General features: G+C 42.7%; 6 protein-coding genes across 17 annotated transcripts in view; 3 read left to right on the top strand and 3 right to left on the bottom strand.

Moving 5' to 3' along the window:
* Positions 1-14,639, bottom strand: part of sba (six-banded) — a 28,651-nt gene extending 14,012 nt beyond the window's left edge. For 7 of the 10 annotated variants that reach the window (XM_064693720.1, XM_064693727.1, XM_064693726.1 and 4 more), the window contains exons 1-4: positions 14,523-14,639; positions 13,216-13,552; positions 11,386-12,255; positions 5,628-5,751 (exon numbers count right to left, since the gene is read on the bottom strand). In XM_064693720.1, coding sequence (XP_064549790.1) covers positions 5,628-5,751; positions 11,386-12,215 — 954 coding nt within the window. In that variant the 5' untranslated portion in view covers positions 12,216-12,255; positions 13,216-13,552; positions 14,523-14,639. Of the gene's footprint in view, positions 1-5,627; positions 5,752-11,385; positions 12,256-13,215; positions 13,553-14,463 lie in introns of all 10 variants that reach the window. The other 3 variants (XM_064693721.1, XM_064693723.1, XM_064693724.1) reach the window with 3 other exon arrangements.
* A 328-nt stretch (positions 14,640-14,967) lies between these two features.
* On the top strand, positions 14,968-16,989 carry Ndc1 (Nuclear division cycle 1). The gene is made up of 2 exons (XM_064693717.1): positions 14,968-15,483; positions 15,537-16,989. The coding sequence occupies exons 1-2, from the start codon at positions 15,089-15,091 to the stop codon at positions 16,882-16,884; spliced, it is 1,743 nt and encodes a 580-aa protein (XP_064549787.1). The 5' UTR covers positions 14,968-15,088; the 3' UTR covers positions 16,885-16,989.
* LOC135436204 (putative OPA3-like protein CG13603) lies at positions 16,918-18,145 on the bottom strand. Its single transcript, XM_064693718.1, has 3 exons — positions 17,918-18,145; positions 17,538-17,849; positions 16,918-17,474 (listed from the first exon to the last, which is right to left on the bottom strand). The coding sequence occupies exons 1-3, from the start codon at positions 18,057-18,059 to the stop codon at positions 17,173-17,175; spliced, it is 756 nt and encodes a 251-aa protein (XP_064549788.1). The 5' UTR covers positions 18,060-18,145; the 3' UTR covers positions 16,918-17,172.
* Positions 18,146-18,815: 670 nt separating this feature from the next.
* Positions 18,816-19,565, bottom strand: LOC135436206 (putative OPA3-like protein CG13603). Its single transcript, XM_064693719.1, has 3 exons — positions 19,363-19,565; positions 19,131-19,299; positions 18,816-19,075 (listed from the first exon to the last, which is right to left on the bottom strand). The coding sequence occupies exons 1-3, from the start codon at positions 19,496-19,498 to the stop codon at positions 18,916-18,918; spliced, it is 465 nt and encodes a 154-aa protein (XP_064549789.1). The 5' UTR covers positions 19,499-19,565; the 3' UTR covers positions 18,816-18,915.
* Positions 19,566-19,869: 304 nt separating this feature from the next.
* On the top strand, positions 19,870-22,794 carry Veneno (veneno). The gene is made up of 5 exons (XM_064693712.1): positions 19,870-20,625; positions 20,690-21,604; positions 21,660-21,838; positions 22,161-22,363; positions 22,425-22,794. Exons 1-5 carry the CDS (start codon positions 19,966-19,968, stop codon positions 22,574-22,576), a joined length of 2,109 nt encoding a protein of 702 aa, XP_064549782.1. The 5' UTR covers positions 19,870-19,965; the 3' UTR covers positions 22,577-22,794.
* A 194-nt stretch (positions 22,795-22,988) lies between these two features.
* LOC135436202 (pyruvate kinase) lies at positions 22,989-27,198 on the top strand. Of its 3 annotated transcripts, none has more exons than XM_064693716.1 (4): positions 22,989-23,148; positions 25,192-26,587; positions 26,648-26,807; positions 26,873-27,198. In XM_064693716.1, the coding sequence occupies exons 2-4, from the start codon at positions 25,213-25,215 to the stop codon at positions 26,883-26,885; spliced, it is 1,548 nt and encodes a 515-aa protein (XP_064549786.1). In that variant the 5' UTR covers positions 22,989-23,148; positions 25,192-25,212; the 3' UTR covers positions 26,886-27,198. The 3 variants fall into 3 exon arrangements, with proteins under 3 accessions (XP_064549786.1, XP_064549784.1, XP_064549785.1); XM_064693714.1 differs by lacking the exon at positions 22,989-23,148 and adding an exon at positions 24,519-24,699; XM_064693715.1 differs by lacking the exon at positions 22,989-23,148 and adding an exon at positions 24,524-24,699 and having other exon boundaries at positions 26,651-26,807.
* Positions 27,199-27,464: the final 266 nt, after the last annotated feature.

Genomic DNA, 27,464 nt, shown 5'->3' with positions numbered 1-27,464 from the left:
ATCCTTATGTATAGTCTTGTTTACTGTGCGAATACATAAAAAGTTATGTGTGTTTACAGATGGCATGTTCAAAATGCATTTTGCATATATTTGACATATTAACTGTCGCTGTTTTTGACAGAAATGAGTGGAAGGGAGCGAGATGAGCGGGGGAAGGCAGCCAGGAGACAGGGGACAAGGGACACGCCTATGTGAAACACGCAATAAAATGCCAAACGACAGAGGCAAAAATACCAACAAAACATTGCACTTTTGCATGCATAATTGCGACGAAATTAAAGCAAAATGTGCAGACAGCGGGGGGATTGGAAGAAAGGAGTGAGACCTGGTCGGTCTCTATAATGGTGGTGGCCAGCGTTGGGCAGGTGTGAAGCTTGTGCACAGGTGCATGGCCGGTGTTGGATTTCATTAACATCATAATGACCGTCGAGCGCTCGACGCCAGACGTCCGACAGCGTTAATCCTGGCCGTTGCACAACAATGAGGTGGTCGCATGTAGACACTGACGCCTTCTTCGTTGCAGCATAAACTCGCACCCGCCGCCCCCCTCCCCCCTTCCCCCTCCACCCTTCTCATCGAGCACACACCAGCAATTTTTCTTTAGTTGCAGCTGACGCTTTTACTCTTACTGTGGTGCATTTGAGCGCACTCGCGACAGGAACTTGTGGCACTGCCGGATGTGAGTAATCGCTCAGTCACGTCGACATCGTGGCCAACGTTGCGTTGCTGCGTTGCCGTTATCCTGCAGGACATTGCTGTGCTCCAAGATTTCCGTGCCGCACTGGACACTATGCCATGCATGACGTAACCCGCAACGGAAATCGCTTTGCTCGCATGCAATGTCCTGCTTAATGGACGCCAACGAGGAGCAGTCGCAGCAGCGGGAGAAGGAGAAGGAGGCATGTTCCAAGCTTGCAGCATTTCTGTGTGTAGCTAGCTGGAAAAAGTTGGAATTTTCCAATCAAAACAGCAGATTTAAGTGAATTCCTGTATTCGCCAGAAAATGCAACTTGTTCAGAACATTTGCTTTGTCTTTAGTGTCTTCAATCTTTACCTTTGACCTTCTGTTTCCGTATTATTTTCTACCTTTCTGCAGTATTCACTTAACTAAACTTTTTTCATGTCTTCCGTCTTGCCTCGAAGTCAACGGAAAATGGATGGGTTTCTGCAGCTCGAGCCCATCTGTGGCAACATACAGATCATGGCGTACTGCAGCACGTCTGTCGGGGCACAGCTCATTTGACTTCTTTGGCTCCACGCCCTTTCCCTCGTAATGCCACGCTGTCTGCTCTTGGCGCGTACAACATTTAATTTGGACTAATGAAGTTTCTATAAAAACCCGCGTAAGTGACTGGCAAGGAAAAGGCGATGCGCCAACCGTGGCAAGCGAAACAAAGCAAACCAAGCTGAACAGCAGTAAAAACGATTCCAACTCGAACCTCAGCCAGAAATTCAATTTTGGCCAAAAGTGAACCTGAAATTTGCGCGGCAATTGCTCTTCCTGCTTGCTTGCAATTGGAGTGACGTGCAAATTGTACCAAAAACAGAAATGGGGAAAAACAGCAGCAAGCAATGCGTTAAAATTGCCATGCCAGTCCCATCACTCCCAGAGATACCCTGCAAATAATAGATTTGAAGTGCATGCTTGACTAAGCACTAGATATGATTTTACTCAGCATTTTTAGTTGCTGCCATAAAGAGGATACCAAAAACGAACTAAACAATTGAAATGGAAATGCTTTGGCTTAGATTGCAGCATACCCAATTGTGTGCTTTGTGCTGGGTATGCGAGCACAACTGACACATCGCCTCGGCCCACCTGCCGTCGCTGGCCCAGCGCTAATTGTTTTAGTTGTTGTTCCATGAATATGCTAAATTGTCTGCTGCGTTTTGCGTCAACCCGTTTCTGCACGTTCCGCCCCGGCAATCTCTCACCATGCTGTTCGTTCAGCAAATGTTTATAAATGCAAATTGGCCGAAAAGTGCAGCAGCAGCAACAGCAGCAGCAGGAGGAACGACACCGACAGCGTCACTTTCTGAACGTGCTTGGTTAAATTTTGTGTTGTGGGTCCTAAGAGAGCGGGGCGCGCGGCCGTGCGGGCGGACAGGAGCATGGTTAAATGACTAAAGCGCTTCACTGGGATTGACTGCAGCTCACTTTCGGTTTCGGACAGGCACTGGCCAGACAAGTGCTACCAACTTGCCAACTTGGCCCTGACATCTCATGCCATCGTGGGGATGATGTGGGGCAACGGGCAGCCTTCACGCTCAAGAAAGACAACCAGCTTAGTCGTTGGAAATCAAACTTGGGCGCAGGGCCATTTAAATAGCATCATTTTGACTTTTGTGGCTTGTGTTTGTTTGTGTGTGTGTGTGTCTCGCAAGCAGCCGCAACAACAACAACAATTCCCATTGCGTTTTAATTTTTGCTTTTATTTTTATTGAGAGCTGTAAATTTTGAGCTGCCGTCGACGTTCGGCGCTGACCTTCTCAAGTTTGTTTGCTTATTGTTTCAGATGTTGTTGTTGTTGTTTCTGTTGTCCGTTTGCATTGAGCTTGCGTCAAGCTGACGCACTAACTGACAGACTTACAGACAGCTAAAGCGATCTGAGGCCGGGGCCAAAGTTTTATTTGTTTGTTCAACTTGCGTTACACACATTGCGTTCAACGTGCTCAAAATAGAACCCAGTGGAATACTTAAGGTATATATAGATGTATATGCACATATATATATTTATATATAAATATACATACATATATACTTATGTACTCTTCAAGTCAGCTGGGGCAAAATCAATTTCAATTGTTTCGCACTTATCGGAAAGGCGCAGCATTTCGTTTTTCGTGTGCACTTTGCGTTCCGATTGGAAATTTCAATTGCAAATAATTGTTTAATTAGCGTCAATTGCAGTTCAGCTATGTGAGTATAAGCTGTATGCATGTGTGTGTGATTTGTGTGGGAGATACAGAACACGTTCGAAGGGCAATAAAGTTGTTGAGTTGATCGAATCAGGAACTTGTGTGTGTTTATTTCTGCTGAATATTTAACGAATTAAGTATACGCAGTGAATATTGCGCATACGACATGTTGAACAGCAATAAATTATACGCAAACAGTAATCAAACAGTAACAAAAGTTATATACGCATTTGGGTGTGTTTGTGTTAGCAGTTGCGCATACCAAAGCAATGCCCATTAAATAGACCAATATATATTATTAGGTCAAAAATATATATACATGTGCATATCTCTGTAAACATATTACTCTATGTATATTTAAGTTCTTTTATACTTTACGCCAACCAAGCATACTTTCCGTTAATGGGGAAAAAAACGGGTTTTTATTTAATTTTGGCCTTCTATGCGATTCTCACAAATTCAACTAAGCGAGGTTTTCCCAGATTGATTATAAGTCGTATTTTAACAATTTGTTTTAGCAATTTAATAAACATTATCTATATTCGCTGTTCTTCTTACACTCCAATTCTAATTTTCTCTTTGATTCTTATATCTCTGTGATTCTTATATCTATATGTGTGTATGTTCAAATTTACATATATTTAGTTATTACTAAGAATATATATTAAGGCAATTCAGACCTATATAGATATTTGAATTACTAATACATATATTATTTATGCTTTTATTATTTTCTTAACATCAAAACTGACTTATTTGTCATGCCAAGACGATTATTTCAACTGTCACTACTTTATAATAGCCTCTTAAATCTATAATATAACTATCTACAAGTTTAAATAGGTTTAGCTGAGCTTATCTTTCAGTTTTGATTCAACGTTGACTAAGCCGTAATTAGCAGGTATAACCAAATAAATATTTGTTAAAGTACTTTCCAATAGCAGTTAACTAAGTCACTCGAGCTTCAGCTTCAGTCTATATATATTATACATGCACATACATAAATGTAAAGAGATCTGGACTAGTATATCATAATTTGAAGCACAAACTCCGAACATGTCTAATGCGCCGTAACGCTGGCGCCTATGAGTGTGACACTCGAGTGGCGACTTTCACCCAACAACCAAGAAACAATCCCTAACCTACCACACCTCGTTGCCTGAGACACAAAGGCAACTTAAGCGACAGCAAAATGGCTATAATCAAAACAAAAAAGCGAACAAACCAATAAACAAGCGTAGACTTCATTATGAAGGCACATCAATCATTGCCAAAACGCGATTCCAAAGCGCCTAGAGGGGTATGATGCCAGAGGGGCGGGACGGGGAGGACTGAACGTCCAGACATTAGGTGAATGTGCTGCCAAGAGACGTCGACAAGAGCACAAGAGCTGCAAAAAGAAAAAGCACAGTTGCCATTTTGCCACAACGATGTGCAGATACACAGACCTAACTAGGGAGAGAGAATGACAAAGGGAAGTGGCGAGCGAGAAGCAAAAGAGAGAGTGAGAGGGGGAGAGAGATCTGCAGCTGGAGCCAAGACAGTCAACGACTTTGTGGTCAGCCTGGTGTGGCGAGGGGCGAGAGGCTGCAGGAGGGCTTCTTCGGTGGCACAATAAAGTGTTTAGTAAACAAATTGCGGCTGCCTTTTGATAATATGCACGCAGTCAGCTGAGCAGCTGCAGCGCAGGCTGTAAGTCACACAAGAGGGGCGAAGCTAGAGCGGGGAGTGGCAATGAGGATAAGTTATAAGTGCATTGCACCGAAAAATCGATTGACGAAAGCCACAAAGAAGACAAGAGCGACACTGGGGGGGAGAGTGATGTGAAAATGTGTGGTTTAGAAAGGTTTAGGTAATGCATGTGTGTGTGTTTGTGTGTAAGTCGATGCAAAGGACATTGATTGTGTGCGGGCGGACAGAAGTGCGAACAGACGGACAGGCGTTGGCGCCGACGTCACGCAAAAACCAAAGAGAAAACCATAAACTTAAATTAATGACCTCAGTTGAGGCGCAGCTGAGTGGCGAGGACCGGGACTGGGTGCAAGCAAAACGAAAAGTCAATAAGAGCAAGAGGCAGACCAGAGCAAGAGCCAGAAAAAGATGAAGACAAAGAAATTGTGGAAGAAGCAGAGCGCCTGCACATAGTGTTATTGTACTGTGTATGTGATTTACCGTTGCAGTTGCGCTGCTCCAATTGGAAATGTATCTTATTGCTGGCGATTTCACTGCGATTCTCAATATACACACACACACACACCAAGATGAAAATGCTTGTCAATCCGGAGCAAGACGGCGGCGGCAGATGGTCGCCCATTTTGAGCGCTCAAAGCTGGCTAAATGATTATGCAGTCGACGTCGACGTCGACGTTGACGTCGACATAGCCGATTTGTTGTCAAACTGGTTTTACAAATATTTTGCGTTCATCTGTTGCCCAAGCGGTGGGGTATATGTGTGTGTGTGTGTGTGTATATATAAAGCCATGCGGCAGTTACATGGCTGCAACGCTTAGTGAAAGTCGCTTGAATGCCGTTTTCTGTGTGCCCCTACCGCTGCCCCTACCACTGCCCCTGCCTAGACTTCATTGCTAGTTAGCTCAATGCGCATTCAATTAGGTTTAGCTCAGGCTTTAGACTTTGGCTGCCAGCTAACCCAGCTGGTATTTACAGACAATTATGAGACAAACTAGTTGGATTTGCTGCTGACTTACCTGCGCATTAAAATCGAAAAAGTATTCCGGCCTCAGCGGACACGGCAGGCCGCATTTGCAGGTACCCTGTGTTAGCAAATAGTCCTTGATTTGGAATTGTGTGCGCAGCGTTTTGCCTGTTGGACTGCAATAAAAATAGTAACCATTCATAAGTAGTGAAGGTGGTGTGCGTGGAAATTTATGTTATTCATTATTTATTAGTTAATAGCACAATTTGTTGTATGTAAATGCCAATTACAAAGTCGTCAGCAATAGCTTAAGTGTGGCCCAACTAACCCGCCCCAGCAGGCAATTAACCCCAACCATGCCAACAGTTAACAGAGTGCAAAGGCTGCACGAGCAACACGCGGCTGTTTAACTAACAGCTCATTAACATAATGGGCAAGTGACGCGCCCGTTCGCATTAACATGACAATGTTAAACGATAGTTGGCAACGCTCGCATATTCTTACATGTCTGCATATGTGTGCGTGTGTTTTGGTGTGTATGTATGTGAGCACATACATAAATTAATACCAATCAGAATTGTTCGCTGTTCGTTTTGATCGCATGTCAAATAAGTGCGCGCCGCGCAGCGCATAATTCAAACTGGTTTTTATATATTTACGCGCAGTTTTCGCTCTCCACGTGAGTTTCTCACCGAGCCGAACACTCGTGGAATTGAGTCGCGTGATTTGATGATCCGGCTGAGAAGTGGGCATACAAATCATTTGAAATGCGCTTATTATTTAGTTAGGATTGGCTCTTAAATATTATTGTGTAAACACAGTATTGTACTTAATTTGACGGTATATTAAATGGTATTTATATAAAAGTAGGCAGAAGACGAAAGGAGTCTGGAGTTACATAAAGCCGAGAAGAACAATTGTGGTCTTAATAATATACAAAGTATATTTGTCATTGAGATACGAAACTCGAATCTCAAAAAATGTTTTAGTTTTCCCAACTGGTTCAACAGATCTTTTGTTATGCGATCTCGGAAATCTAGTTCTACTCGCTTTGCAACAATTGCTAGGTGCCTTTTAGGGTATTCGGTATTCCAACCCGCCCAAAAACCACATTCGTAATCCGTTTTGCGCTCATTTCATATTTACAACAATGAAATTTATAAAAAAGGAAAGATTTAAATTTGAACAGCATTAAAATATGCGCAGAACCAAAAAGCGAATCCAGTGAATCCAGTTTGTATTTTTTCTTCCTTTTTTTGACTCAACTCTGTCGAGCCCCTGCCCCTGGAGCAGGGGCCACGCATGACCGCAAATGCTGAAAAGTTCTGCTCGCTTTATATTTTGCGCATAAAAATCATTGGGGTTAAAAAACATGGCAAAAAACAAAGCAAAAAAAAAGTGGAAAAAACGACGCTGGCTGCTTATTAATTATAAAGTGTGAGCATGTTGATGGAATCAAGGGCGCTGCCAATGATGACGAAGTCGAGCAGCACTTGAGCCCAGCAAGGCATCTGAGCAAAAAAAAAAAAAGTAAAAATAAAAATGAATGTTGAATAGCAAAGGCTGCGACTGAGTGAGGGGTAGAGCCTTGCGACTGCTCTTCATCTCGTGTGGGAAATCTGAATAATGCATAAAGTGTAAAAGCGGCAGGGGCACTAAACGGAACCGAACGCAACGCAACTAAAGGACGGCAACAGCAGCAGCAACAGCAGCAGCAGCAGCAACAACAGCTCTGAACAGAGACGACAATCTACATAATTGAGCGGCAACAACAGCAACAAGCGTGTTGCAAGTTAAACGAGTATGCGAGAATTGTCAATTGAGTAGCCCGGCAGCAGCGCACAGGATGATTTGGGACTGGGACTGGGCCTCGGCTAGGGCCTGATCGGGGCCCATGGTCAACGCCGCATTGGTTCTCATCAATGGGCCTCACAGAAAAAAAAGGGTTGACTTAAAACTGGTTTGGTTTATTAATTATTTTTAGCTAGTTGCTTGGCTGTAAGCTAAAATCGATGGTAAGTCAATTGGCAGACTCTGCGAGGAGTAGTAGAGGGGGAGGAAAGGGTGGGGGTATTGGCAATAAGCATCATCAACGCCAAAGCTTATAGCTCAATTTGTATGCAGCTGGCGTGGCCCACGGCTGGCTTAAGGGCCTACAATTATGACCAGACTGCAAGCGATAGTCTTTTCCAGCTTGGAGCTTCGTTTGACTCATTAAATTTTGTATTTACACAAAACACGCTAATAACGTGATGGGGCACCAAAGCTGAAGTCTCATCTCAAAGGCGTTGGGCTAACGAGTTAAAATAATTTAATAAATGACACACACAAAGAGCGTCAAGTGGCCAAAGTGGCCGGTTGAATGCGCCCCGAAGTACGCCCTGACGCGACTCCGTCTGAGAAGGTGGAAAAGTTTTACGCCTCTGTGACCTTGAAGTGCACCCTCGAGCCAGCTTACAATGCGGCGCGGCTGCCAAGACACTATAGCAGAGGGGCATGCGCGGACTGGGCCTATTACTAAATTAATAAACCCGAACAGCGATAGCAAAGGCAACGCCAACTTGGGCCAACGGCAAGCGGGCCGAAACTGTTAAAATATTCTGCCACAATTGCAAAAGGAGCGGAGGTCAGATGACAACAGAAACTCAGTTTTTGTTGTTGCAACGTTAAATGTAAGGATTTAACTCTTAAATCAGCGATTGTCCCTTTGCACATCAAAGGTCCTACGTTTAACTTAAGGTACACTGTTATTAACATTAATATATAACATAAATTCATACTGATGTTAAATTAACATGAGTTCTATTCCTTATACATTTTTCAATCAAATTTTATAGTAAATGCTATTTATTGTAAGCAAGTTAAACTAACACCAATATTTCTCAGATTAATAAACATTTTGATGCCCAAAATCGAACTGAGAAATATAGGGAAAAATGTTTATCAAATTTGTTTCTCTAATATTTATTACCACGAAACGATCAGCGACAAATTTGTGTGGTGGGCGTTGCCAAAATCAACAGAAAATCTTCAACTGACGGAAAAGTGCGCATTGCACACAGGTCGTCTACAGCCAAACACTGCAGGCGGTAGACATAGACAAAGACGTCGACGTTGACGTCGACGACAACGGCGACGACGGCGGACCGCCGACTGCTTATGCAACCTACGCGCTGTGAGTAAAAGCGGACGCACACAAACGCGAACACAAAGCTGATGGACAGACCTCATGGCAGCGACAGGGACTGCGTTTGCCGCACCGTAAAGAAAATTAAAAATTGTCCGACTCTGTCTGTCTGTCTGTCGGTGTGACTTTGGCAAACTATTCCGCATTCTTGTTGCAGCCCGTTGAACGGCTGGCGGCCTTGCGGGGCGCTGGGGTCGCCTCCATTTCAGCTGCCGGTTCTAATTTATGATTTATGTGTGTCCGTGTGTCGTTCTGGCTTTCTGATGCGGCACAGTAGGCGGGCCCTCGCTTTGACCTGGAAGTGTGCATGTGTCACAATTCTCTGTGTATGTATACGTGTGTGTGTGTGTGTCGTGTCCTTCTCTGACGTCACGGCGCGCAGTCAACGACTTGAAAAGGCTTGCGCAACAATTATTGATTTAGCTAAGCCGTCTACCCTACTTGCCCATCCTTGAGCACAATCGCCGCTTTGTGAAATGATTGCAACATTCTTTCTTTCCGAGAAAACAGCCTTGAAGAACTGCGTCAATGCACGCGGCGGGGCAGCCAAACAAAAAGATTGTATTCATTTTGCCATTAACCCAACACCCGTGGCACAAACTTGTATTCAGCAAATGCTGCTTATCTGTTCCGTTCAAATGGACGAAAGCTTACAAGAGTTTGCAAGGGCAAAAAAAAAAACCCAACAACAGAAAACTTTGAGCAACTAGCACCAGCAAAATCAGCAGCAACACGCAACGCGACAGTGTGGCAGTTGCAGCTGCTGAGAACAATGACAAACGCTGGACACGCAACAAAGCTTGACCAGGCCAATTGAAATGTCCCGAATGGGCACTGGCTAGGAACAGATAATAAAATTATGTTTTTATTGAGGCAATAAAAATGGTCGCAATTGCATGCAAACGTATTCTATAAATGGCTAATGCCGAATATCAAATGTTGGCCAAACGATTGGGATATTGTTAGGTTTTTATATGTGGAAAAAAAAACCAAACAAACGCAAACATTCTCAAGAATCAACATTTGTAAACCGATTTTGCTATATTGAAAAAGAAGAATCTTGCTGTCAGAAACATTTGGTAAAAATTGAGCTCACTCCGTCAGCTTTAGACTTATTATACATATATATCCCATAATAGCAATTGGTCTTAAATCTGGTTATGTGGAAAACAAAGCTCTTTGACTAAGAACCGAAATCGATATTATAAATCTATTTTTATTAGGCATATTTCTGAAGACAGCTATTGATTAAATCTGTTTCACTCCCACCCAGCAGATATATATATATATATGTCTACGTATATATTCTGCACAATCTTGAGGGTTTTCTAAGAAAGCGAGCATCTTTTTTCATCGTTTTCTGTGGCTGAACAAGCCAATCGCCAATGCAATGCCCGGGGCGAGGCTATGACAGCCAGTCAAGCTCTCGACTTCAGGCATTTATAGAATCAACGATTATCCAACTCTGATGACAACAACGACAGGCAGGGAGGCAGCCACAAAGTCGTAAACTATTTGCACAGTGCCAAAGACTGCCCCAGTACACTCGTCCCTGCACCCGATACCCTACACCCGGCTCTCTGGTGCCCTGCCAGACGACGCTTGGGCAGCCGCTAGGCAGCGACAGCAGAACAATTAAAAGTACTTGGGCAATGGGGCACATACAGACGGGGGCTTGTTTTCGACATATTTGTGTAAATATTGTATTTGTGTTTGTAATTATGTCGGCTTGATGATAACTCGCAGATAATGCTCAGGTAAATATGCGCTGTGTACACAGCGCAGCCAAGAGAACAGGCCACTAATGCCAGCCACTCGACTTTAAATACCCTGTACTCCATGGAAACGCGTAAAAGGGGTAGTGTTCGTTGCTATACGAGATATCTGTAACCGCATTAAATAAATAAATAAATGAAGGTGAGATGAGTGAATTCAGCCCTGTTCACACTGGAGTATGCCTTGTTTTTTCGAAGAAATCGATAAATAAAAATCGATTAGATAAAGGCTAGACAACAAATTTATCGCTTTTTCTACAATCGATAACTGTTTAGCATATCTGGGATACTGTGTAAACTCTCATGCCTTAAATATGATTAATATGGATTTCTAGCCCAAAATATCTGGTTTTTAGCTTATTCGCATTCTCTGAACATTTTATATTTATCTGTCTATATAACATAGAAGTTATTTAGGAACGGACTATCGACAGTTTAGATCGGTAATTTATGGCCGGGTATCTCCTAGTCGGGCACTAACGAGTTCTTGTTTGTTGCATGTTGTTGCTATACTACAGCTGGGGGGCGGGAGGGCTTACAAATGTGAGTGAATCTGACAAAACATTTGTACTGCAACGTGACTGCTACCAAATTCAAGCAACTCAAATAGCCACCCACTCGAGAGCTGCCCATCTGCCGAGCTACCCCTTTAACAAGCATTTCCTGTTTGGCAAGAAAACATTTTTATGGCTTCCAATATGTACTGCCAGACAATACACAGATTGACTTTTAGCTGGGGTATGTCGTAAATGTCATGTAAGAGACAAAGACAGTGACGGAGATTGAGAGCGAGCGAGAGAGAGAGAGAGCGAGAGAGAGAAGGACAGATACAAGAGACAGCGACTCACCTGATGTAGGCCACTTCATTGTTGTTGGTTAGTCGACGCCAGCCTGGAGCCAAATTTGCGATGTTGTTGCTATTGTTGCTGCTGCAGTTGTTGTTGTTGCTGCTGTTGTTGTTGTTGCTGCTGTTGTTGTTGTTGCTGCTGTTGTTGCTTGCATTATTGTTGGCATTGTTGGTTTTAGCCACATTCTTTGCAAAGAGCTGCTGTTGCTGATGTTGATTGTTCTGACTCATTTGACGCGATGCAATTGTTGCCGGCATACTGTGCGTGGCAGCAACAGTTGCTGATGCGGCTGCTGCTGACTTTAAAGGCAACTTTATTTGTGCAGCACGCTGTTTGGTTTGCTGTTGTTGCTGCTGTTGCTGCTGCTGCTGCTGCTGCAGCGGCGAGCCGATGGCTGGACAGACAAAAATGTGTTGACTGTGGCGCTGTTGCTGTTGTTGTTGTTGTTGGTGCTGCTGTTGCTGCCCGGCAACATTTGTGGCTTGCATCATGTTGGCGCTACCATTTACCAAACCAGCTGGTAAGATATGTTGTTGCTGCTGCTGCTGATGTTGTTGTTGTTGCATTGCGGCATTTGTAACGACCCGCGATACAAATTTCGTTTGCTGCTGATAGAATTGCTGCTGCTGTTGCTGCAACATTTGATGGTGGTGCTGCTGCTGCTGTTGCTGCTGCTGCTGCTTGTACATGTTGAGCTGCTGTTGTTGATGCTGTTGCAACTCGTTCACCTGCAGCACGCCAGCAACCGATTCCGCATTGCCAACAATATTCAGTTTGTGCTGCTGCTGTTGCTGCTGTTGCAGCTGTTGGCCAGCGGATGCGGCAGCCATGTTAATAACAGCAGCCGTTTAAAAGCGCTTGATTTGTGGGCTGCAAATTGAAAGCAATGTTTACTGGAATTAAAAGCGAGAGCGCAGCGAGAAACACACACATGCACACACACAAACACGTTCAAAAGCACATAAACATATATTTTAATGTTCTTCCTCTTTCCATAGGCTGAGTCACAACTAAGCACACATGGAATTTCCACAAAAAAGTCCATCATAACCAGAATCTTAAGCAAGAATGCTCTAGTCAATTTTGACCGACCAGAAGATAGCCTGTACCCAGCTTTGAATTGCCTTGCGATACATTCGTAACAGTTTATGTCCTTCTCTGCTTAGCCCCACATTGTGAAAATTACATTTATATGCGTATGTATTCCAAAAACGTGATCTACAAACTTTAAAAATTCGATTTTCCGATCATGGGAGAGTTGGGTAGGGAATCAAAAAGTAAAATATTATTGATTTCTGCTTGCTTTAACCAGAAATTAAACTTGGTGTCTCTTGCTTTTATAATCTTGGAAATAGGTATGCCCAATATTAGGTTAATATATATAATTATCAACGTAAGTATCGCTATTTTACATATTCAGAAACAGCTTAGCTCAGACAAAACCACAAACGAACATTGTTAAATCGACTGTGCTTCCAATGTTATTTAGGAATAAATTCAAATACCTTTTTCTGCCAGAAACATACCTATGTACAGAATCATTACCCCGCTTTTGTTACCCTGTTTTTACAGGGTACAATAAAATTTTCGAGGGAAAAAAATTACTGTGCATTTTCTTTGTTTTTCTTCATATCAATACGTTGTGTGCGTGGCGCTTGGACATGGTCGTATGTATGTGTGCAATTTGAATTGCGTAGCGTGTAAATACGCATCTGTGTGTGTGTGCATGAATTGGCCATTAACATACACACACATACATGTTCTCACTTATACAACTGCACAAATTGTCAAGCCTTTGTTTTTTTGCTATCTTTTGCGGTTGCTGCTCACCTTTTAACGTAATTTTCGGTTTGCTCATTTGCCAACATATTCAATTAATTTGAGTTATTGTGTAAACGAGACGCGAGCATGTCATATTGCTGCTGCTGTCGCTGCTGTTGCTGGTGTTGCTGCCGCTGCTGTTGCTGCCGTCTCTGCCGCTGTTGTTGTTGTTGTCGCGCGTTTTTAAGCACTTAATTTCACTTTTTTTTTACAGCTTTTCTTGTTGTAATAAAGCGACAACGACTTTTGTCTTGTTGTTTAGCTGCTGCCTTCGATGTTGCTGTTGGTTTTCATACAATCTGCTGCTCATGACTTCATTTGGAATTCAGAAAACGAACGTCGCTCGCTGCCAGAAACAGAAACAGAGAGCGAAGAGCGCGCAACGCGTAAAAGTAGGTGAATGGAGCATGAAGCAGCCGCCGACGTCGCAGTCGCCAGTAGACAACAACAACAACGTCAACGGCAATGGCTAGAGAGTAAACTGGGGTGATAGGTGAGGAGGGTATCGGTGGGGGGGACAAAGGCAGAATGAGCGACGCTCAACGCAACCCAACGAAACGTTTTGTTTTATGAAAAAAAAAAAAATATTCTGCTTAAATACTTATTATGCGCGTAAAGCAGAACAATTTGCCAGACGCGACTCTTGTTATTGCTGTTGTTGTCACTTTTTAATAGCATGCATGTGTATGTGCGTGTACATACATATGTTTATGTACACACACAAATTCCTGCATAGCAATGTTGTGCATGTGTATGTAAATTCACGTATGTATATAATTAATGCGTGCGTCCGTCTGTCTGTCCGCTCATGTGTGGACACCACCTGCCCTCGGGTTCTGCTCTAATGATCATAATAAGAATATATCCAAGGGAAACAAACATACACATACACACACACAATTGTAATACATCGGAGTGACCTCAAATGCTTATCTGCATTTCACATGCGCTTTTTTTGGCAGCTGCTGCACTTACTACACACACACACATTCATAAACAAATGCAACAAACTATTTGTATATACATATTGAACGGCCAGCCTAGGGCATTTGAAAATTGTTTTGACTAAACGCTGATTTAACTTTATTATGCACAAACAGCAATTAAATGGGAATTAATTACAACGAATTCATTCGTTGGCTTTATACACGCAACATTGACAACCGAACGAACGACGATTCGACACTCGACTCTCGTACGCGCACACGAATTATTTTACTCAATAACTATGGATTTTTTTCATTTGGTTTTGTTCACCTTGAAGGGCCAAGTGCTTTAATATCAAAGCATAAGCTTTGAGTTTCGCAGCCACTTACGATTCGAGATTATGCTAATTATTTCACTTTTGCGTGTGCGCGCATTTGTTTTTGGAATTTTTCGACTGCCCAAAATTCCATTCACTAGTAGAAACTAGGGATGTTAGAAGCATCAATATATCAACAAACATCGATATTTCTTATTTTGATAATAGTCGCAACTATCCCTGCTGATACCATCGATATAAACATTACGCTTCGTTGCTCACTTTGCGCTTACGTTACGCAACGTTATGTACTTTAGCTTAAGTGGCCCGTTGCGTAAAAAAAAAACTGCCATTATTATAGTAACAAATACAGAATAAAATATAATATGAAGGGTTGAATGAAAAGATTGTTGTATATGTTATATTCTGTTCTCTAAGCATGCCACCATTTAACAGCTTATCAACTATTCCAAAGTTATCGAAATCGATTTCTTACTCCATTGCACCTCTGAGCTAAACACAACAAAGCGCGCGGAGCCGGCGATTTCTGTGCTGTTTCATTTTGCAAACTCCAAACGTATATTTTTATATTGAAACATATTAGTTATTAAAAATTAGTGTTTGTAAGAAACCGCAACAATGTCTACCGCGACTTTAACGACATGCAAGCTGTTATTATTTGGCCGATGTGTGCGCGCCGTATTACTCAGCGTGGGCGTGCAATTTCTGCTGCTTACTGTATTTTTGCTGCTTGTTAACTTTCAATTGCTGCGTCCACTGGATTGGATAATGGGCTCACTGCGTCTGGTGTGCAGCTTCTACACATGGTTTGCCTGCATACCCCTACTTGCCGCCGTTGTGTTCTACGGAATGGCGCTGTCCCATCAGCACCTCGCAGAGCGTCACTACTGTCCCACACGCTATCGCTGGCTCCTGCAAAACGGTCCTCGCAAACTATTATTTCTATTCGCTCACTTGGTCGTAGGCTACCTAACTGCCTGGCTGTACACGGGTTATTTGCACACGGACTATCGGTATGTCTACATTTATGCCTCTTAACATTTTTATAACTGGGTTTACCCCACAGGCATTTTGTGCATAAGTGTTATGGACAGGACTGTCTGAACTCATATCACATCTTTTTGCTAGGCATGGGCCTTTCCGCCGGCTGCTATTACTTTGCCACCGAGTACATGCATGAAGAAGCATCAATTGATTTTGACTTTGCCGAACAGTCGCGTCCAGAAAAACTGCGTGAGCTGCTCTATGGAACCCTGTTGAAGGCGCCAATCAGTTCCGTGATGCCCACGCTGTGCTACACGTTTATCTTTTGGCTATTTGGCGCCTTTCTGAAGTACAGGCTGAGTGTTCTAGTCAACGTGGACACGGACGATCGACTGCTGGGCATTTTAGATGTGATTAGCAATGGACGACTGCTGTTCTATGGCTGGCTGCTTAGCGCACAGATAGTGAGCAACATGCATCTCATGCGCTGCTTTTATGCCACGCTGCTGTCAGAGAAATTGCCGATGGTCGTTGCACGCAATCGAGTTTCCCTTGGCAGTGAGCAGGAGCTCACCGTTGTGGCTGGTCTGGGCGTCTTGAATGTGTATGTAGTGCAGTGTCTGGCCGCCAATTTTCTGTACGAAGAAGCACAACGCAAGAACTCATCGGTGCGCACGGAAATCTTTCAGCTAACCGAGCCAGGTAATCGGCCAGCCAACTGGCGCGCCCTTTGCGACCAATGTGTCAGCATCGTGGGCATTTTTACCGAAGAGCTTAGTGATTCGATGCGGCAGATCAGCTTGATGAAAGGCAACGAACAGAATTTTGCGTCTGTACACAGTGACAGTAGTGCCGCTCTTCTGGCAGAAAAGATGTTGCTTCGACAGTACAATCAAATGCATGGCATTCGTCCTGTTGTCTCGCTACCACGTGATGTTCCTAACCAGGAGTGGGATACAAAAGCCATGGATAGCATACGCCATGTGCCAAATTGGTGCGAGCGTACATCGATGAAGCTGGAGAAGTTGCTGCAACAGCTGCTGCGTCGTATTCCTGGCATAGTTTATTTCTTCTCCGAGCCGGAAGGCGCCAAGACGGAATTTCTACTGGAAAATGCGTTGCCCGTTATCTGGATAACACAGGCGCTAGCGCATATCTGCGTCGCCTCAATCAATGAGGATAGTTATGGTGTGGTGCAGGACGACTTGCCGGGGATCATTAAGGCATTACTTCGTCTCAAGTGTGAATTGGACAGGCTGAGCAACGGCATGCCCAACTTTCGCACAACCAGCAACAGCTTCAATCACTTGCGGTACGCAGTTCGTCGCAGTCTCTATAATATTTGTACATCGTTTTACAAATATTTAGGCGAACTGTCATCCAGTGGCGAGGAGCTGCGCCAGCTGCAGGCATTCGTTTATCAGGGATAGAAAACCATGCGTCATTAAACATTTCTTCACAGATCATTTTTAAACATCTCTCTTTAGTAGTTCTCTTCGGTAACAATAAAAATTAATAAATACAATTACAATGTACATATGTTATATACACTTGACTTTTTGCCTATCTATATATATACGTAAAGTTAATTCTCATTTTGTTCAAATCAAGCAGTGATCAGTTATCCATTTGGTGCAGCATTATGCAGCGAACTATTGCTCTCCCATTGACATGGCATACATGAGCAGTGCCAAGTCCTGCTCCACTTCAAGAATTCGTCATTGCACTAGTTTTACTGGCACCTCGGCATTGCTCACAGCCTCTTCAAGTGATTTTTCCAGCTCGCCGGCCACCTCATCTATATGCTGGAGAGCCTCCTTGCCCTTTCGACCGCGTCCATCGATAAAGATTTGTGTTTGTAGAAAGTTAAGCGCACGGAATGCCATGCCGCCGGTGGGATCATAGAAACCCTCGTATGTTTTAGGATTTCTTGCGCTGGCGCTCTGATCTGGAGTATTGGGGTCAAAGGGCACGTACTCCAGCAGCGGCTCCTTATGCCATCGGAAGATATTACGTGAATCTAATTGTTAAACAGAACATTCCAGTCATAATATGTTTATATAAGACCGATATAATAACTCACCCAATTCCGCTAGAACGCGCGTCATTTCTCGTATTTGCGCATCCTGACGTTCCAGTCGGAAGTTGATTTCAGTCAGCGTATTGGTCAGCTGCATCTTTTCCATTTGAAAAGCCTCATTTTTTTTGTTCTCCTTGATGGTTTGGCGCGAATACTCAAATATCAGCAAACCGGCGCCAATGGCAAAGATAATAAACTCTCCAAGCAGATTAGCCCCCAGCTCAATGGCCATGGCTTCGGTCAATGGTGGGACAGTGACAGGCCGGCCAAGATTCAGCGCCCACATCTTGGTCTTCACCTCCACCCAATTGTAAACTGTAAGATAACGATAATCGAAGAGCATTAATCATTTTAATCTAAGTATAGACAAAAATTAGTCTTACACTGAGCCGGCGGCATGCATATGTATTTCCTAAAAAATGGACTTGATTTTGCATTGGACTTTAACACATTCGCAATGGGTTTGCTAATTTGTTTAACTGCCAACACGCCAAGTTTGGCGGCTGGAAATACTCCAATAACCATTTCTTACGGTGTTTTGTATTACAAAATCTCGGCACGAAAAACGAAAGCGACTAGGGCTGGCAAATAGGAAAGCGATAGAACAGCTGTTTTTTTCTAAGCGGCGTGTTGTCCGATAACCGATAGTCGATAGACGATAAGCAAAGTATTAACGAGTTAAACAATCAAAAGTAAAGTTTACATTTTTAAAACTCTAATTATTCTCTCTATAGTATTCGTCTAAATGCTGATGCATTTTTTTAATTTCTCTTTCCTGCCAGTCGAGCAGATTATTTAATGAAGATATTTGCATACTTAGTTCCTCTTGTTTACGTTTATGTATATCATGTTTTTTCTGATCATTTTTTGCTTGCCTATATAAACAAATATTAGATATATTTATTTTATGCATACCATTCTAACAAACCTTACCGGGAAACTTCAAAAAATATCAGATATATTCCTAAGCCCAGTGTAAAAAGTTCGCTAAGTAAGTTTGCTCCCAAATCTGTTGCCATTTTTTCCGATACTCGAGGGATCCGCTTGGGTTGTGGAAGTTTTAACATGTGCATCTTACATCTTGCTTCGAAACAATTTATTAGTTGTCCGGCCGGCGCGCACAAGTACCTTCTAAATATTGAATGGTTTACCGCAAAGGTCCTAAGAGCTGCGCTAACTGGCTTGGTGATTTGCCTCATGCCCAAAATGGCAATTTTTCCAAGAGGAAATGCACCGAGGACCATTTTGTGAACATAAATTTATAGTCTTTTAAAAACAGAGTTATCGTGTGTGACAGAAGGCGCAAATGTATTTGATATAATCAGAGAAAAATATATTGCACAACGAATCCCTTCTTGTAAAACCCATTCTCGCTTTTTATTTAACAAGAAGTAACACCTAATTCCATGAGCTTGGCCTTAAGATTTTTAATTTCATAAGTCTGGCTCACAACTCGATCATTTAATAATTCTATCTCGTTTTTCAGATTTTCCTTCTGGTCCCGGTGGTGTTGGTGCTTTAACTTCTCATTGCGGGCTTGCCTGGATGAAAATGAAATGTTTATTACTAACCCTCACATCGATATACTGCACTTACCGCGAAAACTCCAAGCACAACAAGCTTACACATAATGAAAACACAACAATCTCGCCGAGTAGGTCACTTCCTGTTTCAATGGCCATTGTTTTGTTCAATGGTGGAACAAACTTTGGTTGTTTCATACCCAGCATACGCATTTTCGCTCTAACCCCAATCCAATGGTAAACTATGGATGAAAAGTTAAGCTGAATCGTAATTTTAAACGTTTAGCTGAGTTTCTGCCACTTACTTTGTGCGGGTGTACTGACTAGATATGTATTAAATGTTTGATTCGATTTGGCAGTTTGCTTGATGATCTTGACAATGGGTTTACTTATTTGCCTGACAGCTAATGTGCCCAGTTTTATAAGAGGGAAGCTCACCATTGTAAAACTTTGAAATTTTCAATATAATTCATATTTGTGACTGAAAAATCGGAACAATCTTCTCTATCTACTATCTATATGTCTCAGAACAGGTTTTTATTTATTCGAAAAACTTATTTGCAATCAAAAGAACTATTAAATTAAATTGCGGGCAATAAATATAAAAAAAAATAGTTAAACAAAGCTTACATTTACAATAAACAACTAGGTAAATTATATTACGGTTTTAAGAGATATATTTACGTATTGCATTCCATATGTTTAAATCTTTAAAATTCGTTGGCTTACCGACGATACATCGCAAACCCGAAATAAATCGATGCCGTTTAAAAAAGTATCGATATTTCTTCTTACATCCCTAGTCCGTAGGCAAATTTGGGAGTTTGAATTGTTTGTGACGAAGTCGCTTACAGTGTAAAGAGGGAGCTGCTAGTAAAACAGTGTATCCAGGCCACACAGGTCAGAAAATGGAGAAGGTTAATGTCGTAATTCCGGCACCTAGTGGATTCTGTGTGCTTTGCGGATCCAAAACGAGTCTGGTTTGCCATCGATGCGGTGACTTTTATTGTACAAAGAAATGCCAGCTTAACGATTGGCAACGCCATAGGTATATATGCTTTTCAATACCCGCTCTGGTGCATCCACTAGAGTGCTCCGCTTTTGGCGTTATGGAAGTACCCCCAAAGCCTGCAGCTCAACAAATTGTTCACGAATTAGCTGTCAAAAATGCCGCATCGGCATTCAACACAGACGATGCCAGCATAGATGAAGCAAAAGCTGAGCTGTCTATAAAATCAACTGAATCATCTGAACCTATCCCTCCGATAGCAGATGGCGTTGCGAACGGAAATATAGAAGAGTGTGATAAGACCAGCAACACAAACGAAACAGTGAAAAATGTCGCTGTCGCTGTCGCTAAGCCGGCATTCAGCAATAACAATAACAATAACAGCTCAAATAACAGCACTTCAAAGAAAATGGATTTGAAATTTAAAGGTCCGCCTCAAGTGGCCATGCCTGTGAATGGGAGCGTTGTTTACATCACAGGGTTTCGGTCGCCGAATCGCTGCTTTATACGCGACGCTGGCGAATCCGCTGAGAAAGCATATTTAGAAATCTGTCAGAAGGTCTGAGTGTGTATATATTCATATGTATAAATGTTTATTTAATTAATCGTAAATTGGCTTTTAGGTCAACTTACTAGGCAAGGAGCTGCCGGAAATACAGAAACTTAAGGTTTATGGCTATGCGCTGGCCAAATACAATGGACAGTTTCAGCGTGTCAAAGTAATTGGAGTGCGCACCAATCAGTGTGCGCGTCTCCAATACTTGGATTTGGGTTTCGCCAAGCCACGAAATGGTGCTGAAATGCGCGAAATTAGCGACGAGCTGTTGGAACTGCCCTGCCACAGCTTGGAGCTGCAGCTTAAGGGTGTGCCAAACTATGCATTAAGCGATCAACTTAATGGGTTTCTTTCACAGTTCGAGGGAGAAAGATTTGTAATTAACAATGTCGGCAATAAGCAAATAGAATTGGTGCATGTGGAGACGCTCAAATCGTTGAACATACAGATACTCGATTTTAGTTCGAATATGCAAGTTTTTGGTAGCCCAACGGTATCATTTGACAAAAAGGCAACGCCATTCAATGCAGGCACTCAACAAAACAACAACAACAACAATTTGGAGCTCAAAACTGTGTCAGCTACCAAGGAACTAAAATTAGTATCTGTTGTAAAGACGCCCCAACTAGACACAAAAAGTGCTCAATTGGTAAAAGCTATGGAAGAAAAATTGAAAAAGGATCAAACACAACAAGATAAGGGAATATTATGTTATAATTTAGATGAGGAATCAAAGAACTCTGAAGAGAAACCAAAAGAAAATGTGCCATTTAATAATAGACCAGTGGAAACCATTCCAACTTTAGCATTTGAATCTAGCAAAAATGAATATTTCAAAAGTGAAGCGATCGCAAATTTAAAAAACGAAATACCCATGATAACTCAAACCACTTTTAAGCCTGCAGTAACAGTTGTTGATAACCAGAGTCCGATCACATCGAAAACAATTGATAAAACTAATGTTGAGCCTTTGTTAGTTCCTGTACGTAGCATTTACTTTTTCAAGCTTTTTGGCTGATTTCTAAACATTTTTACAGCCCTTCGAAATGCACCGTATTATTATCAAAAATAAGGAAGGACTCGATGTTTTCATTGTGGACAATGCGAACGTTTCCCGAGGCATTATTGGCGCCTTCGATAGCACATATGCGCGAGATTTCTCCCAGCTGCATTCTCGTCTGTCGGAATTCAAGGACTCGCAGCCCTACAGACCTATGTAAGTAGCTAAAGCTTTAAACAAATTGTGTAAAGCAAAACGTGACCATAAAAAATTTATAAATAGTTTTGATAAGTATCAACACACCTGCCTATATATCCAACCATTTACTTTTTTCCCCCTGCTTCTATGTAATCTACTCTCTTAGTATTAAACTTACTTTGATGAAAGCTCCCGATTTTGTTGCAGGTAATTTATTTGCGAATGCTTTAGCTGAAAATCTTTATGAATGTATATAGTACTATATCGCAAATGTGCTATACTTTTACAAGGCTCGGCTACCATGAAATTAATGGTTCCCTCTTGTTTTTGTATTTACCAGGCTCAAGGAATACGTCATAGCTAAGTTCGAAAACGAATGGTATCGCGCCAGGGTGACTGAAATAAAAAAGAATCGGGTCAACTGCACTTACAACGTAATGTACATTGAATTTACCAATGTATCCACGGTAACCGAAGAGGATATTCGCCGTTATCCAGCCGACTTGACAGTACCCTGTCATACCAGCATTTGTCTAATTGAAGGTTATTTGTTGTCAATGTCTGACCTATCGTTACCGTTAATTTGCACATTTTTCTCTTCTAGGTTTTCCGCACCGACCAACCAAGTCACAGATTAACTTTTTGGAAGCGAAACTACAAATGCACAGCTTGTTGCACATCGATTCAGTTAGTTATTTACAGGATATGGCATTGATTAAATGCAATGCCTTGATTGAAGAACTTCAAAAAGCATAAGACCACAGGAACAAATCACATTGTTAATTTACCAAATTTTGTATAAATATTTTTGTACAAACTTACAAAATGTTAAAAAAAAATAATATTTTTATACATTTTGCAATCAGATTTCTTCAAAATAGAGAGATGGGCGGCCGCATATTTTTTCGTAGCCCCAAGTCGCAATTTATACATATCCATTAATCATTAAAAGTGACGAATTGTTAAACTAGAAATGTTTTTAAAATATTGCCTTAACTTTTTCCGGCTGATCTCCGAAAATGGCCAAAATTAGCTAGAAAATAGCTAAGTCGTCAAAACTAGTGGCAATCATGCTATTCCTCAATTTAATATATCGATAGAGTCCACATCGTATGGAATGTATCGATAACCGCATGTCTTTCGATATCGAATTTCCCTACACTTTCTATTGCGGCATATCGAAAAAGTTCTTAGTCGCAAAACAGATCGCTCGCAACTCGCAACCTGTATTTGGTGTATACGCAGCCTGTGCATTTAAAGCAAATTAATTCCAAAACAGGAAAAGCAATACATCTATACCTAAACGTTACTTTTAACACTCACAGAAGGTAATTTTTGATTTATTTATAATCATATATTTGTATATACATACTATATTATTAAATGCATACATAAGAACAGCGTTAACTTTAGTCCGATACTGTAAAAACGTATTTTTGCATAAATTAGCAAATTGGCGCTAGCTACTTTGTTGCTTTTGTTTGTTGATGATGCAAACGATTAACCGTATTATGAGAACACAGTGATCCACACACACATACATATGTACGTCCCAGCACACTCACTCATTTGTATGACCGGCCATCGCGCGGGTAGAAAATATGTAAAGGTGAAATAGAAGTCATTCCATACGAAAGCACACACATACACTTTTTTGCACACATATACCGCAAACACGCCATTGGAAAATGCAATAATAATCACCAAGTGTCTATATTTTATAAACCTTAAATTGAATACCTTTATCGCCTTACATACATATACACAACAAACAAAATATGTATGTGTGGCTAAGATTTTCGTGTGTGCAAAAGCCGAAATCCCACGACGCGGCGATGAGTAATTAAACGCTGATAATAAATAGCCGGCTTTTCTTCTTTTAAATTTATTTTAATCACTAAGTCGAATTCCAACGACGCTTATTTGTATTCATGTTTCAGTTATTGTGACAATGTCCTTCGCAAGCAGGTTCAAGGGCAGAAACCAACAGCCTTTTGGAAATTGTTGAAAGTGCCAGCACTTTCACTTAAAGAGAACTTTCATTCGTTGTTGTTGCTTCGATTCGTAAAAGCTCTTAAAGCAAAAGCTTTTCTAGTGCTGTGCGTATCACGCGTCTAGCACCCCCGCAGCTGCGCGTTACACGCACTCGCAGCATGCGCGTGTGAGGGGGAAAGAGAGAGCATGCGTCCTATACGGTGTGGAGATTATTTCATTTGATTCAAGGTCAGTGGCGGCTTTTTCTGTGTCGACAGCTGATAACTAGGAAACACATATTTTATTATATTTGTAGGTATTTCGGCCCCAAACAGCTGACGATCAGTTTTTTGTTTACACTCTCGCGCTGATCCCAAGTATCCGATCAAGTAGCCGGCTGACTAATCGCCAGCTTTGTGCTAGGCAACACCAGTGACAGCCAAGTTGTAAGCTTTCCGCACTTTTATTCACATAAACTTTTTCGTACTGTCTCTCATTGTCGTGCTTGGGCGGCTTTTAGGGGTGGCCTGTTGCCGCTTGCCTTTTTGCACCACTGGCGCCGCTCTCTCGGCTCGGGCGAGACACTCATTTGGCATTTATTTTCACCAGAGTCTCGTGGTTTTGCGCTCATTGCACTACCGACATTCTGAATGCTTCTGCCAAAATTTTCCACCAAGTGCCGTCAGTCAGTCGAGCATTCTGTGCCAGTGTGTGAAAAACCTCAGTGCGCTTAGGTTTTCAACGCAAACATTTTTGCTATACAGCGCATCGTAACCTCTTGTTTTGTGCGTATCATCCGTGTTGGGCAATATTCTAATTATAATTACCGTTGGTTATACACCGTCAACTTAGTAGGCAACAAAATGGTTAACGTAACAATCTACGACGAGGCACCGAAGCTTAAGGTAAACCCCGACCGTGTTCTGTAATCCACACTGTCTATAAAGATATGCGTATCAGCCTGTATCAAAACTGAAAGTTTCTCATTTTTCCTCTTTTTTTTACCATTATGCAACTTTTTTCCTTTACTTTTCTGTTTTGCTGCATTTGCAAAAGTTGTGTGACCTTCGCAGATGCAGCGTCGCGCCGTTGCCGATGCATAAAATCTGCTCCGTCTGTCTCTTGGCATAGACCATGGCGCTACATCTTGCCTTCTCTCCCTCTCTCGTCTGCTGGCGCTCTCTTGTGCGTGTGGGTGCTCCTCCCCCTCCATTCAATCGTTTTCTCTCTCATCCCGCACTATTTACTTTCGGATCGGGTGTGGGCATATCGATATAACGCACCATAAACTGTCGAAGTTAGCACAACTTTATTGCCCACCTCATTGACAACGATAATTATTTTGGCAATTGGCAATCAATATGTCAATAATAATCTCTCTCGTATTTTTATCGTAGCCCAACGAAGTACCGCAAAACATGGCTGCCGGAGCTGATACCCAATTAGAGCACATGTGCCGCCTGCAGTTCGACTCGCCCGTACCCCATGTCCGCTTGTCCGGCATTGTGTGCACCATCGGTCCCGCATCCCGCAGTGTGGAGATGCTGGAGAAGATGATCGCTACTGGCATGAATATTGCGCGCATGAACTTTTCGCACGGCTCGCACGAATACCATGCTGAGACGGTGGCCAATGTGCGACAGGCTGTCAAGAACTATTCGGCCAAGTTGGGATATGAGCTTCCAGTGGCTATTGCCCTGGATACCAAGGGTCCTGAGATCCGCACTGGCCTGATCGGTGGCAGTGGTACTGCTGAGATTGAGCTGAAGAAGGGCGAGACCATCAAGTTGACCACCGACAAGGCATTCCTCGAAAAGGGCTCCCTCGAAGTGGTCTATGTGGACTACGTGAACATTGTCAACGTTGTGAAGCCGGGCAATCGCGTCTTTGTCGACGATGGGCTCATCTCGCTGGTGGTCCGTGAAGTGACCAAGGACTCGGTCACCTGCGAAGTGGAGAACGGTGGTGCTCTTGGCTCCCGCAAGGGTGTCAATCTGCCCGGCGTGCCAGTCGATTTGCCAGCTGTGTCCGAGAAGGACAAGTCCGACTTGCAGTTCGGCGTGGAGCAGGATGTGGACATGATCTTCGCATCGTTCATTCGTAATGCTGCCGCTCTGACTGAAATCCGCAAGGTGTTGGGCGAAAAGGGCAAGAACATTAAGATCATCTCCAAGATTGAGAACCAGCAGGGCATGCACAATCTGGATGAGATCATTGAGGCCGGTGACGGTATCATGGTTGCTCGTGGCGATCTCGGCATTGAGATACCCGCCGAGAAGGTGTTCCTGGCCCAGAAGGCCATGATTGCACGCTGCAACAAGGCCGGCAAGCCCGTTATTTGCGCCACCCAGATGTTGGAGTCCATGGTGAAGAAGCCACGTCCCACGCGTGCCGAAATCTCTGATGTGGCCAATGCTGTGCTTGATGGTGCCGACTGTGTCATGTTGTCCGGCGAGACCGCCAAGGGCGAATACCCGCTTGAGTGTGTGCTGACCATGGCCAAGACGTGCAAGGAGGCCGAAGCTGCTCTTTGGCATCAGAATCTTTTCGCTGATTTGGTGCGTGGTGCCTCAGCTTCCACTCTGGATGCTCCCCATGCGGCGGCCATTGCCGCTGTCGAGGCTGCGAACAAAGCCAAGGCAGCCGCCATTGTGGTGATCACTACCAGCGGCAAGTCCGCCTTCCTGGTGAGCAAGTATCGCCCACGTTGCCCAATCATTGCAGTCACGCGCTTCGCACAAACTGCTCGCCAGGCTCATCTCTATCGTGGCCTAGTGCCTCTTATCTACAAGGGTAAGTGTTGCATCCCTAACTTCCCTGCACTTCCCAAAATTTAATATGCAACCCATTTAGCAGAGCCCGCACTCGGCGACTGGCTGAAGGATGTTGATGTGCGTGTCCAGTTCGGTCTGCAGGTGGGCAAACAGAACGGCTTCATCAAAGCAGGCGACGCCGTGGTCATTGTCACTGGCTGGAAGCAGGGCTCCGGCTTCACCAACACCATTCGTATTGTGTAAGTAAAGTTAACACTAAACTCTCTAAGCAAGTCTTGGCTAATTCTTAAACATATTCTTGCAGTACCGTCGAATAAACCGGTCGCTGTGACTGGAGATTCATGCATCACTATGCTGGCGTTTTAAGCGCCTGTGCGTGCATAAATTACTGTTATTAACCAAGTTAATTTATTTAAAATTCTCAACAACTATATACGGATTATTGGATATCGAAATTGAATACATTTACCCGCTGCCAAAGCGCCACAGAACGGTTCGCAGGCGTGGAGCCGCTCTCACACACAGCCACACACACACACATATACACAAATCTAAACATGCAGAATAATTTATCATTGTTAAATATAGAGTTCTTTATAGTAACAAGGATTAATAAAAACTATATGTATACATTCTTGTGCCGATTTCAACGGTGAGTCCAAACATAGCTACGCAACATTTTACCATAATGAATATAATTATCATCTGTTCACAAGGTAAAGTAGAGTATATTTTGGATTTGTGCCAGTTTTTTTTCAGCTAATATAACATTTTGCGGGTGACATGATTGTTACACAGATCGATCCAATTATATTGCGCAATTCAAATGCGGTATATCCTATTCAGTTGAGGTTCGGGTTTCATTCACTTTTTTTGTAAATTCTTTCCTTAAATTT

Source organism: Drosophila montana, unplaced genomic scaffold, assembly GCF_035044405.1.
Source record: "Drosophila montana isolate Dmon_TW-CO22-7 unplaced genomic scaffold, ASM3504440v1 contig_3733_1, whole genome shotgun sequence".
Classification (NCBI taxonomy): domain Eukaryota; kingdom Metazoa; phylum Arthropoda; class Insecta; order Diptera; family Drosophilidae; genus Drosophila; species Drosophila montana.
The sequence above is the reverse complement of the archived record's forward strand: the minus strand, read 5'-3'. Positions and strand labels throughout refer to the sequence as shown.